Genomic DNA, 15000 nt, shown 5'->3' on the forward strand with positions numbered 1-15000 from the left:
TGATAATTAAAAAAAAAAGGCCTATAATATAATCTAGTGACAATAATACACATGTGTAAATGTGTTGTGAAAACTATAAACATACAATATACACTGAATGGCCACTTTATTAGGTACAACTGCTGGCTAACCAGCCAATCACATGGCAGGGGTCCAACTTGTAAGGTGTACCTAATAATGTGGCCGGTGAGTGTAAATAAGATGTAATGTGTGTTAAAAATGTTAGTAATTAAAGCAGTTATTTTTCTTCTGCTGAATGGAAAAGGAGATATTTTGAAGAATGCTGGAAACCAGTAACCCTTCACTTGCAATATTTATTTTTACTCCTACTATGGAAGTCAATGGTTACAGGTTTCCATTCATTCATTCATTCATTCATTTTCTTTTCGACTTAGTCCCTTTCTTAATCCGGGGTCACCACAGCGGAATGAACCACCAACTTATCCAGCTTATTTTTTTATGCAGCAGATGCCCTTCCAGCCACAACCCATCACTGGGGGTTGCATTCACACACACACATTCACACTCATACATTATGGACAATTTAGCCTACCTAATTCACCTGTACCGCATGTCTTTTCACTGCTGGGGAAACCGGAGCACCCGGAGGAAACCCACACGAACGCAGGGAGAACATGCAAACTCCACACAGAAATGCCAACTGACCCAGCCAAGGCCTGAACCAGTGACCTTCTTACAGTGAGGCGACAGCACTACCTACTGCACCACTACGTCGCCTACAGGTTTCCAACATTTCTCAAAATATCTTCTTTTGTGTTTAACGATTTGCTAATTTGTTCCAAACCTGACTGAGTTTCTTTCTTCTGTTGAACACATAGGGAGATATTTTGAAGAATGTTGGAAACCAGCAACACTTCTCCAATAGTATACTGAATTACCATTGTGTATGAAATGTGCTATATAAATAAACTTAAATAAATAAATGTTGTATCAGTCAGTGGTTGCAGGTTGTCAACATTCCTCAAAACATCTTCTTTTGTGTTTAACGATTTATGATTTACTAATTTATAATTTACTCATCATCCAGTTGTTCCAAACCTGATTGAGTTTCTGTCTTCTGTTTAATACAAAAGGAGATATTTTTAAGGATGCTGCAAACCACCAACCCTTCACCTATAGTATTTTCATACCTACAATGGAAGTCAATGGTTACAGGTTTCCAACATTCCTCAAAACATCTTCTTTTGTGTTCAACAACTTACAAATTTAAGATTAACTCAACATCCACTTGTTATAAACCAGACTGAATGTTGGAAACCAGCAACCATTCACAGTATTTTTAATCATACTTTAGAAGTCAATGGTTACAGGTTTCCAACATTCCTCAAAATATCTTCTTGTGTGTTCAACAGAAAAAGTTATTATTGTTTAACAGCCTGATGGTTAGGAAGTTTTCCTTAAAAAAAATACACTTTAAGATCATCATTCACACGGGTATTATTTTTTATCTTACTATGGAAGTCAATGGTTACAGGTTTCCAACATTCCTCAAAGCATCTTTTTTTGTGTTCAACAAATAAAGATTTACTAATTTACCCATCATCCACTTGATCCAAACCTAAATGATACTTTGAAAGATATTTTGAAGAATGTTAGGAACCAGCAACCATTTACTTGTAGCATTTTTTTGTCCTGCTATGGAAGTCAGTGGTTACAAGTTTCCAACATTTTTCAAAACATTTTCTTTTGTGTTCAACGATTCACAGTTAACAATGTATTCATCATCCAGTTGTTCCAAAACTGATTGAGTTTCTGTCTTCTGTTGAACACAAAAGGAGATATTTTGAAGAATGTTGGAAACCAGCAACCATTCACTTATAGTAGTTTTATTCCTACTGTAGAAATGAATGGTTACAGGTTTCCAACATTTCTCAAAATATCTTCTTTTGTGTTCAACAGAAAAAGTAATTATTGTTTAACAGCCTGATGGTTAGGAAGTTTTCCTTTAAAAAAAAAACACTTTAAGATCATCATTCACACGCATATTTTTTTTTCTTACTATGAAAGCCAATGGCGACAGGTTTCCAACATTCCTCAAAGCATCTTTTTTTGTGTTCAACGATTTATGATTTACTAATTTACTCATCATCCACTTGTTCCAAACCTAAATGAGTTTCCTTCTTCTGTTGAACACAAAAGGAGATACTCTGAAGAATGTTGGGAACCAGGAACCATTTACTTATAGCATTTTTTGTCCTGCTATGGAAGTCAGTGGTTACAAGTTTACAACATTCCTCAAAACATCTTCTTTTGTGTTCTACGATTTACTATTGACTCATCCACTTGTTCCCAACCTGATTGAGTTTCCATCTTCTGTTAAGCACAAAAGGAGATATTTTGAAGAATGTTGGAAACCAGCAACCCTTAACTTATAGCATTTTTTGTCCTTCTATGGAAGTCAATGGTTACAGGTTTCCAACATTCCTCAAAATATCTTCTTTTGTGTTCAAAAATAAAAGGTAATCTTTAAAAATCTAATAGAGTGTAAATGTTTAAGTAAAAGACACTTCAGAGCTTTAAAATAATAGAAAGCAGGTGACGTTTCAGAGAGAATGGTCTAGAAAGTTCAACATGTCAGTCATGACGACTGCTTTCCATACATGATACATCAACAAGAACAGCCCAAACAAATCTGGCTGCATGCAAATGTGTGAAGGAGAACTCTGGGTCAACAGCTGTGTGTGTGTGTGCCTGTGAATGTGTGTGCGCTTCACGGACACGCATAAATATCCTTATTTATATTGCAATAACATTAATAATGCATCAACCACAATATCAATGCTTCCTTTATATCTTAAAGTGTTTTTAATATGCCAAAAATGTGGTTTACTTTGCATGAAAGCATCATCCAGGACACAAATCAGACTTTTTAAAGAATAACCACCAATAAAATAATACCGTGGTAAAAATATACAGCCCTTCTGTTCAATTTCACTGGAGTCAAAGTACAAAAGTGCTTGATTAGTGATGTATTAAATGAACTTATTGATGAACGTTTAGAAAGAAAACTGTATGACACAAAAGGTGGTCATTGTCATAATTAATGATGATTAAATTCAAGAGTGCAAACAAAAAATAAGCTATAATATATCACTGTGAGAATAATAAATGTGAGTAAATGTGTTCTGAACTCCTGACAAATACGCATACATTATAAAAAGATGCATTGTGCAGTCAAATGAATCATCTAATATGCTTTGCGTTTATGTTTAAGTTGAATTCTTTTGTGCTTTAGCATTTTATTTTAATCATTTATTGGAGACTCACTCTGAGCGGATCATTTGAATCAGTAAGTTGTTTAATGAAGAGTCAGTCTAAATGGATCATTTGAATCAGTGAGTTGTTAAATGGATCGTTTGAATCAGTGAGTTTGCTACTAAAAGCTCAGTTTGAACGAATCACTTCAATTAGTGAGTTGTTTAATGAAGAGTCAGTCTAAATGGATAATTTGAATCGATGATTTTTTTTTAGAAAGCTCAGTCTGAACGAATCCCTTCAAACAGTGAGTTGTTTAATGAAGAGTCAGTCTAAATGGATAATTTGAATCAGTGAGTTGTTTACTGGAGACTCACTATGAATGGATCATTGGAATTAAAAAGTTATTTACTAGACACTCACTCTGGGCAACTCATTTGAATAAGCAAGTTGTTTACTGAAGACTCACTCTGAACGGATCATTTGAATCAGTGAGTTGTTTACTGGAGACTCACTCTGAATGGATCATTTGACTTAGTAAGTTTTCTACTAGAAGCTCAGTCTGAGCGAATCACTTCCATCAGTGAGTTGTTTAGCGGAGACTCACTATGAACGGATTATTGAAATTAACAAGTTATTTACTGATAACTCACTCTGAGCAACTCATTTGAATCAGTGAGTTGTTTACTGAAGACTCACTCTGAGCAACTCATTTGAATAAGTGAGTTGTTAACTAAAGACTCACTGTGCAACTCATTTGAATCAGTGAGTTGCTTACTGAAGACTCACTCTTGACTCTGGTTTATTCCCCACTACATTTAAGCAGGCTAGGGTAACCCCACTGCTAAAGAAACCCAACCTGGACCATACGCTACTTGAAAACTACAGACCAGTATCCCTGCTTCCATTCATGGCCAAGATTCTGGAGAAAGTAGTGTTCAATCAAGTCCTGGACTTTCTTACTCAAAACAATCTTATGGACAACAAGCAATCCGGCTTTAAGAAAGGCCACTCAACTGAGACTGCCCTGCTCTCGGTCGTGGAGGATCTCAGACTGGCTAAAGCAGACTCTAAATCATCAGTCCTCATTTTGCTGGACTTGTCAGCTGCTTTTGACACTGTCAACCACCAGATCCTGCTATCTACGCTTGAGTCACTGGGCGTTGCGGGCACTGTTATACAATGGTTTAGATCTTACCTCTCTGACAGGTCATTCAGGGTGTCTTGGAGGGGAGAGGTGTCCAACCTACAGCATCTAAACACTGGGGTACCTCAAGGCTCTGTTCTTGGGCCACTTCTCTTCTCCATCTACACATCATCTCTAGGACCAGTCATCCAGAGACATGGATTCTCCTACCACTGCTATGCTGATGATACCCAGCTATACCTCTCTTTTCATCCTGATGATCCCTCGGTTCCAGCTCGTATCTCAGCCTGCCTGTTGGACATTTCACACTGGATGAAAGATCATCATCTTCAGCTGAACCTCGCAAAAACGGAAATGCTTGTAGTTTCTGCCAACCCGACTCTACACCATAACTTTTCAATCCAGATGGATGGGGCAACCATTACTACATCCAAAATGGTGAAAAGCCTTGGAGTAACGATTGATGACCAACTAAACTTCTCTGACCACATTTCTAGAACTGCTCGATCGTGCAGATTTGCACTCTATAACATCAGAAAGATCCGACCCTTCCTATCTGAACATGCAGCTCAACTCCTTGTTCAAGCTCTTGTTCTCTCCAAACTGGATTACTGCAACTCTCTACTAGCCGGGCTTCCAGCTAACTCTATCAAGCCTCTTCAACTGCTCCAGAATGCAGCAGCACGAGTTGTCTTCAATGAACCTAAACGAGCACATGTCACTCCGCTGCTAGTCCGTTTGCACTGGCTGCCAGTTGCTGCTCGCATCAAATTCAAAACTCTGATGTTTGCCTACAAAGTGACTTCTGGCCTAGCACCTTCTTATCTGCTCTCACTTCTGCAGATCTATGTGCCCTCCAGAAACTTGCGTTCTGTGAATGAACGTCGCCTCGTGGTTCCATCCCAAAGAGGGAAAAAATCACTTTCGCGAACGCTCACGCTCAATCTGCCCAGTTGGTGGAATGAACTCCCTAACTGCATCAGAACAGCAGAGTCACTCGCTATTTTCAAGAAACGACTAAAAACTCAACTATTTAGTCTCCACTTCACTTCCTAAGCTGCAATTGCCTCTTTGAATATCACACTAATTGTACAAAAAAAAAAAAAAAAAAAAAAAAAAAAAAAAAAAAACTACTAACACTTCCCTTCTTAGACTTTACAGACCTGAAACTTGCCTTTAGTACTTATTCATTGTTGCTCTTAGTTGTGTAAATTGCTTCCTTGTCCTCATTTGTAAGTCGCTTTGGATAAAAGCGTCTGCTAAATGACTAAATGTAAATGTAAAATGTAAAATGAGCAACTCATTTGAATGAGTGAGTTGTTTACTGAAGACTCACATCGAGCAACTTATTTGAATCAGTGAGTTGTTTACTGAAGACTCACTCTGAGCAACTCATTTGAATCAGTGAGTTGTTTACTGAAGACTCACTCTGAGCAACTCATTTGAATCAGTGAGTTGTTTACTGAAGACTCACTCTGAGCAACTCATTCGAATCAGTGAGTTGTTTACTAAAGACTCACATCAAGCAACTCATTTGAATCAGTGAGTTATTTACTGAAGACTCACGCTGAGCAACTCATTTGAATCAGTAGGTTGTTTACTGAAGAGTCACTTTGAGAAATTCATTTGAAGCAGTGAGTTGTTAAATGGTTCATTTGAATCGGTGACTTTTTTCTACTGGAAGCTGACAGTCTCAGTCATTTACTAGAGGTTCCCTCTGAACTAATCACTTCACTCAATGAGTAGTTTACTCACTGTGAATGGATCATTTGAATCAGTGAGTTGTTTACTGTAGACTCACTCTGAATGGATCAGTCGAATCAGTGAGTTGTTTACTAAAGACTCGCTAAACAAATAATTTGAGTCAGTGAGTTATTTATAATGAACTCACTCTGAATAGATTACTGTAATTAATGAGTTATTAACTAAAGACTCACTCTGAATAAATTAGTTCAATCAGTGAGTCATTTACTGGAGATTCACTCTGAAGAAATCATTTGAATCAGTGAGTAATTTACTGTAGACTCACTTTGAATGGATCAGTTGAATCAGTGAGTTGTTTACTGTAGACTCACTCTGAATGGATCAGTTGAATCAGTGAGTTGTTTACTGTAGACTCACTCTGAATGGATCAGTTGAATCAGTGAGTTGTTTAATGAAGAGTCAGTCTAAATGGATCATTTGAATCAGTGAGTTGTTAAATGGATCGTTTTAATCAGTGAGTTTGCTACTTAAAGCTCAGTTTGAACGAATCACTTCAATTAGTGAGTTGTTTAATGAAGAGTCAGTCTAAATGGATAATTTGAATCGATGACTTTTTTTTTAGAAAGCTCAGTCTGAACGAATCACTTCAATCAGTGAGTTGTTTAATGAAGAGTCAGTCTAAATGGATAATTTGAATCAGTGAGTTGCTTACTGGAGACTCACTATGAATGGATCATTGGAATTAAAAAGTTATTTACTAGACACTCACTCTGGGCAACTCATTTGAATAAGCAAGTTGTTTACTGAAGACTCACTCTGAACGGATCACTTTAATCAGTGAGTTGTTTAGCAGAGACTCACTATGAACGGATTATTGAAATTAACAAGTTATTTACTGATAACTCACTCTGAGCAACTCATTTAAATCAGTGAGTTGTTTACTGAAGACTCACTCTGAGCAACTCATTTGAATCAGTGAGTTGTTTACTGAAGACTCACTCTGAGCAACTCATTTGAATAAGTAAGTTATTTACTAAAGACTCACTATGAGCAACTCATTCGAATCAGTGAGTTGTTTACTAAAGACTCACATCGAGCAACTCATTTGAATCAGTGAGTTATTTACTGAAGACTCACGCTGAGCAACTCGTTTGAATCAGTGCGTTGTTTACTGAAGAGTCACTTTGAGAAATTCATTTGAAGCAGTGAGTTGTTAAATGGTTCATTTGAATCGGTGACTTTTTTTTTACTGGAAGCTGACAGTCTCAGTCATTCACTAGAGGTTCCCTCTGAAATAATCACTTCACTCAATGAGTAGTTTACTCACTGTGAATGGATCATTTGAATCAGTGAGTTGTTTACTGTAGACGCACTGTGAATGGATCAGTTGAATCAGTGAGTTGTTTACTGTAGACGCACTCTGAATGGATCAGTTGAATCAGTGAGTTGTTTATTGTAGACTCACTCTGAATGGATCAGTTGAATCAGTGAGTTGTTTATTGTAGACTCACTCTGAACGGATCAGTTGAATCAGTGAGTTGTTTACTGTAGACGGACTCTGAATGGATCAGTTGAATCAGTTAGTTGTTTATTGTAGACTCACTCTGAATGGATCAGTTGAATCAGTGAGTTGTTTATTGTAGACTCACTCTGAATGGATCAGTTGAATCACTGAGTTGTTTACTGAAGACTCACTCTGAATGGATAAGTTGAATCAGTGAGTTGTTTACTGAAGACTCACTCTGAATGGATAAGTTGAATCAGTGAGTTGTTTACTGTAGCGAACTGTGAATGGATCATTTGAATCAGTGAGTTGTTTACTGTAGACGCACTCTGAATGGATCAGTTGAATCAGTGAGTTGTTTATTTTAGACTCACTCTGAATGGATCAGTTGAATCAGTGAATTGTTTACTGAAGACTCTCTCTGAATGGATCAGTTGAATCAGTGAGTTGTTTACTAAAGACTCGCTGAACAAATAATTTGGGTCAGTGAGTTATTTATAATGAACTCACTCAGAATAGATTGCTGTAATTAATGAGTTATTAACTTGACTCACTCTGAATAAATTATTTCTATCAGTGTGTCATTTAATGGAGACTCACTCTGAAGGAATCATTTGAATCAGTGAGTAATTTACTGTAGACGCACTGTGAATGGATCAGTTGAATTAGTGAGTTGTTTACTGTAGACACACTGTGAATGGATCATTTGAATCAGTGAGTTGTTTACTGAAGACTCACTCTGAATGGATAAGTTGAATCAGTGAGTTGTTTACTGTAGACGCACTCTCAATGGATCATTTCAATCAGTGAGTTGTTTATTGAAGACTCACTCTGAATGGATCATTTGAATCAGTGAGTTGTTTACTGAAGACTCACTCTGAATGGATAAGTTGAATCAGTGAGTTGTTTACTGTAGACGCACTCTCAATGGATCATTTCAATCAGTGAGTTGTTTATTGAAGACTCACTCTGAATGGATCATTTGAATCAGTGAGTTGTTTACTGAAGACTCACTCTGAATGGATCAGTTGAATCAGTGAGTTGTTTACTAAAGACTCGCTGAACAAATAATTTGAGTCAGTGAGTTATTTATAATGAACTCACTCTGAATAGATTACTGTTATTAATGAGTTATTAACTAAAGACTCACTCTAAATAAATTAGTTCAATCAGTGAGTCATTTACTGGAGACTCACTCTGAAGGAATCATTTGAATCAGTGAGTAATTAACTGTAGACGCACTCTGAATGGATCAGTTGAATCCGTGAGTTGTTTATTTTAGACTCACTCTGAATGGATCAGTTGAATCAGTGAGTTGTTTACTGAAGACTCACTCTGAATGGATCATTTGAATCAGTGAGTTGTTTACTGAGGACTCACTCTGAATGGATCATTTCAATCAGTGAGTTGTTTATTGAAGACTCACTCTGAATGGATCAGTTGAATCAGTGAATTGTTTACTGTAGACTCACTCTGAATGGATCAGTCGAATCAGTGAGTTGTTTACTAAAGACTCTCTGAACAAATAATTTGAGTTAGTAAGTTATTTATAATGAACTCACTCTGAATAGATTACTGTAATTAATGAGTTATTAACTAAAGACTCACTCTGAATAAATTAGTTCAATCAGTGAGTCATTTACTGGAGACTCACTCTGAAGGAATCATTTGAATCAGTGGGTAATTTACTGTAGACGCACTGTGAATGGATCAGTTGAATTAGTGAGTTGTTTACTGTAGACACACTGTGAATGGATCATTTGAATCAGTGAGTTGTTTACTGAAGACTCACTCTGAACGGATCAGTTGAATCAGTGAGTTGTTTACTGTAGATGCACTCTCAATGGATCATTTCAATCAGTGAGTTGTTTATTGAAGACTCACTCTGAATGGATCATTTAAATCAGTGAGTTGTTTACTGAAGACTCACTCTGAACGGATCAGTTGAATCAGTGAGTTGTTTACTAAAGACTCGCTGAACAAATAATTTGAGTCAGTGAGTTATTTATAATGAACTCACTCTGAATAGATTACTGTGATTAATGAGTTATTAACTAAAGACTCACTCTGAATAAATTAGTTCAATCAGTGAGTCATTTACTGGAGACTCACTCTGAAGGAATTATTTGAATAAGTGAGTAATTAACTGTAGACGCACTGTGAATGGATCAGTTGAATCAGTGAGTTGTTTACTGAAGACTCACTCTGAATAAATAAGTTGAATCAGTGAGTTGTTTACTGTAGACTCACTCTGAATGGATCAGTTGAATCAGAGAGTTGTTTACTGTAGACTCACTCTGAATGGATCAGTTGGATCAGTGAGTTGTTTATTTTAGACTCACTCTGAATGGATCAGTTGAATCAGTGAGTTGTTTATTTTAGACTCACTCTGAATGGATCAGTTGAATCAGTAAGTTGTTTACTGAAGACTCACTCTGAATGGATCATTTGAATCAGTGAGTTGTTTACTGAGGACTCACTCTGAATGGATCATTTCAATCAGTGAGTTGTTTATTGTAGACTCACTCTGAATGGATCAGCTGAATCAGTGAATTGTTTACTGAAGACTCACTCTGAATGGATCAGTCGAATCAGTGAGTTGTTTACTAAAGACTCTCTGAACAAATAATTTGAGTCAGTGAGTTATTTATAATGAACTCACTCTGAATAGATTACTGTGATTAATGAGTTATTAACTAAAGACTCACTCTGAATAAATTAGTTCAATCAGTGAGTCATTTACTGGAGACTCACTCTGAAGGAATCATTTGAATCAGTGAGTAATTAACTGTAGACGCACTCTGAATGGATCAGTTGAATCCGTGAGTTGTTTACTGTAGACTCACTCTGAATGGATCAGTTGAATCAGTGAGTTGTTTATTTTAGACTCACTCTGAATGGATCATTTCAATCAGTGAGTTGTTTATTGAAGACTCACTCTGAATGGATCAGTTGAATCAGTGAATTGTTTACTGAAGACTCACTCTGAATGGATCAGTCGAATCAGTGAGTTGTTTACTAAAGACTGTCTGAACAAATAATTTGAGTCAGTAAGTTATTTATAATGAACTCACTCTGAATAGATTACTGTAATTAATGAGTTATTAACTAAAGACTCACTCTGAATAAATTAGTTCAATCAGTGAGTCATTTACTGGAGACTCACTCTGAAGGAATCATTTGAATCAGTGAGTCATTTACTGTAGACTCACTCTGAAGGAATCATTAGAATCAGTGAGTCATTTACTGTAGACTCACTCTGAACAAATCCTTTGAATCAGTGAGTTGTTTACAGGAGTCCTCCTGATGTTTACAGGAGTTGTTTACTTCTTCACTTGGGAAATGTATTGAATCAAAAAGTGCAATAGTTTGTTTCAAATTATAGAGAGGCAAAAGTCAAATCTTCCAAGAATAAAACAGGTACTCTGGTAAATGTCCTGAAGTGCAGCAGTGATGTATAAGTCATCTCTGAGAGCAGGCAGACTGTGGTTTCTGTGATTTGTGTGTAAATGTCGTGTATGACGTGCTGAACGCTGCTGTTTGCAAGGCAAATTCACACAAATGCTCAGATGCAACAGTGAACGTCTGAAGCTGCAGGTCTGTTCACTGCACTCAGGAATAAAACACACACACACACACACACACACCACTCACTCACACGCACACATACACAGGGACACACATGCACACACACATTGCGTAATATGATTACGGTACATACTTTGGGCATTTTGGCATATTTCCCTGCCCGGGTGTCCCTGATGGTGGCCACGTCCAAAAACTCGGTTTCCTGCAGGACAGAAACACACAGGATGTGACATCACAGATCAACAGAGCAATAACATCCTGTCAAACTGTAGATGTGAAGGTCATGGGTTTGATTTTTGGATCAAATATAAAGGTTTACAGTCATTTTAGGACAACAAAAATGCACAAATGTAGAGAAACATAGGAAAGGATGTCTATAATGTATACAAACGAAGTAATAAATACATTTTTCTGTACAATTATTGATGTACAGTGATGGCATTAATATATATTTCTTAAATGTGTGAAAAGAATACTAGAAATAGTTTTCTAGTAAAAAACAAAAAGGGACTAAGAAGTAAAATACTAGAATCATTTTTGAACAAATTGAGGTCCTGAATAAACTAAAAAAAGTAATAAATATTTAAAAACCAAACGTAATTATCTAAAAACATATTATTTTAAAGTAGAACTGAAGAAAACAAATTATTGTGAAAACAAATGTAGTGTTTTTAGCAATTATAGAAAGTTAATTGCACAAAGTGTTTTGTAAAATCAAATGTTAGTCCAATAGCTTTACATTAGTGATGCTGTAACTCTTTATAGGCTGGACTGGTTTGGCATAAGTAAGCTGTGGAGCCTGCACACTTCTCTATTAATTATTGATTTATTATATTTAATCTTTTTTTCTTATGCTTGATTAATGATAATATATTGCTGTGTCTGACATTCTTGTGAAATAGCCTCTGTACTCTTTCTGTTCTAGTTTAGGGTATTGTTTATTTTCTTATGCTAAAACAATAACCTATCCATCCATCCATCCATCCATCCATCCATCCATCCATCCGTCCACCCGTCCATCCATCCATCCATCCATCCATCCATCCATCCATCCATCCATCCATCCATCCATCCATCCACCCGTCCATCCATCCATCCATCCATCCATCCATCCATCCACTCGTCCATCCATCCATCCATCCATCCGTCCATCCATCCATCCATCCATCCATCCACTCGTCCATCCATCCATCCATCCACCCGTCCATCCATCCATCCATCCATCCATCCATCCATCCACTCGTCCATCCATCCATCCATCCATCCGTCCATCCGTCCACCCGTCCATCCATCCATCCATCCATCCATCCATCCATCCATCCACCCGTCCATCCATCCATCCATCCATCCATCCATCCATCCACTCGTCCATCCATCCATCCATCCGTCCATCCATCCATCCATCCATCCATCCATCCGTCCACCCGTCCATCCATCCATCCATCCATCCATCCATCCATCCATCCACCCGTCCATCCATCCATCCATCCATCCATCCATCCACTCGTCCATCCATCCATCCATCCATCCGTCCATCCGTCCACCCGTCCATCCATCCATCCATCCATCCATCCATCCATCCATCCATCCATCCATCCATCCATCCATCCATCCATCCACTCGTCCATCCATCCATCCATCCATCCATCCATCCATCCATCCATCCATCCATCCATCCATCCGTCCACCCGTCCATCCATCCATCCATCCATCCATCCATCCATCCATCCATCCACCCGTCCATCCATCCATCCATCCATCCGTCCATCCATCCATCCATCCATCGATCTATCTATCTATCTATCTATCTATCTATCTATCTATCTATCTATCCTTCCATCCATCCATCCATCCATCCATCCATCCATCCATCCATCCATCCATCCATCCATCCATCCATCCATCTATCTATCTATCTATCTATCCTTCCATCCATCCATCCATCCATCCATCCATCCATCCATCCATCCATCCATCCATCCATCCATCCATCCATCCATCCATCCATCTATCTATCTATCTATCTATCTATCTATCTATCTATCTATCTATCTATCTATCTATCTATCTGTACAAGTAAAACCAAATGTTATTGTAGATTAGATTAGGTTAGATTAAATTAAATTAGATTCAACACACACACTCACACACACACACGTACACACCCGCACGCGCACACACACATGCGCACACACATTGATTGATTGATTGATTGATTGATTGATTGATTGATTGATTGATTGTCAAGAGTTTGTACGATGGATCTTATGTATTGAGATGTAAATTATCCACACAATCGTGACTTCATCATGTTCTGATTTTATTTTCAGCAGTTGGAGTGAAGTGTTTTCCACAGGGATTTATGGTGCAGCCTCAGATACTGCGCAAATAGATCATTTCAAGTCAAATTAAACCAAATTCAAAGGCTAAAACACGATGAGATGGTTCGTCTGAGGTGTCCTACACTAATGCTGCGGTTTGCAGACATTATTACGGCTCTGTTTAAAAAAAGATGTAAATTCTGTGGTACATGAATATGGCAATCATTCAGGATCATGACTAATGTTAAAATACTGTGGTATTTAATCCTGTCACCCTACCTTAGTACATAGTATATAAACACACACACACACACACATTTATACATATAACTATTTTAATAAACTTTAAGTTCTGTGAGCGAAGAAACATTTTACACAGCTTAATATTGCAAAAAAAGGATTCTTAATGATTTAATGTGATTTTATGATTTTTTTCATTTATTTTACAGTTTACTTTAATTGTTTTCTATGTAAAATGTATAGAAATCGTATTAATAATAAGACAACAGCCCCAAAACAACCTAAATATAATAACAAAATACCATCAAATTATCTCAACAGATAAAAATCTCCAACATAATTTAATGAATGTAAAACATTAGTAAATCTGTCCTCCATGTAAAACAAAACGTAAAACAAAACTGTGTTCTTTCATTTTCAAAAGTCATCATATCTTGTCTTTTGAAATCTTTTTTAAGCAGGTTTGTCTTATTAAAAAATGCTAACATTTAAAGCCATAACATAAAGATGAATCTATTATTATTTGATCATCTGACCTTGCTCTGATTGACCCAGTACAGGTAAAATCCTTTGGGGTCCATCTTCATGGTGACTGGTGTGGTTTTCTTGGAGTCCTGTCAACAAGTATTTATTTTAAATCTACAAAGCATCTCACAGATACACTCTCATCATAGAAATGTAGAAACACAGATCAGAAATGAGAATCTGCCTGCTCAAAAGGCCAGTTTCTATTAAACAATAACAAATATTACCCCTTAAATCTGTTTCTTTTTTTTCCCTCTTAATAATACATTAAAAGTACTGCTGAGTTGTTGTAACCCAATGTTGGGTCAAATAGGGACAAATCCAACTGTTGGGTTAAAATCGACATTTACCTGTTATTGATAATGTAAGAGCTTGTTCATATATTTAATCAAATGTTGAGTTACTGTTAATCAGCTTAAGGATTTTTACTGTAGTATTTTTTATGGTTGTTCATCATAAGGTCACATACTGTTAACCAAATCATAGACATTACTGCAGAATTTTAACTGTTGTTTACCATATATATATATATTTATTTATACAACAGTTCTGTCTGGTTCTCAAATCTGATTGGCTGATAGCCGTACGATATTCTGCAACATCAGAACTCCTACAGCCTCTTTACCCTTTGTGTACTCCGTCTACATACAGCCAGCAAAAAGCAGACACTACAGATCTAAAGTTTAAAAGATGCACGCTCAACTGTTTAACTGTCAGTGTATGATTTGAATCCGGAAAAAAGTAGTTATACACAA

At 36.9% G+C, this 15000-nt stretch overlaps 1 protein-coding gene across 5 annotated transcripts in view; it reads right to left on the reverse strand.

Annotated features, from left to right (window-relative positions):
• plcb2 (phospholipase C, beta 2) overlaps window positions 1–15000 on the reverse strand; it is a 97272-nt gene that overhangs the window by 72763 nt on the left and 9509 nt on the right. For all 5 annotated transcript variants that reach the window (XR_012393158.1, XR_012393159.1, XM_073927999.1 and 2 more), the window contains exons 3-4: window positions 14257–14334; window positions 11293–11361 (exon numbers count right to left, since the gene is read on the reverse strand). Coding sequence is in view for 1 of the 5 variants with exons in the window: in XM_073927999.1 (XP_073784100.1) it covers window positions 11293–11361; window positions 14257–14334 (147 nt within the window). In the remaining 4 variants the exon portion in view is untranslated. The remainder of the gene's footprint in view (window positions 1–11292; window positions 11362–14256; window positions 14335–15000) is intronic.

Source organism: Danio rerio, chromosome 17, assembly GCF_049306965.1.
Source record: "Danio rerio strain Tuebingen ecotype United States chromosome 17, GRCz12tu, whole genome shotgun sequence".
NCBI lineage: Eukaryota > Metazoa > Chordata > Actinopteri > Cypriniformes > Danionidae > Danio > Danio rerio.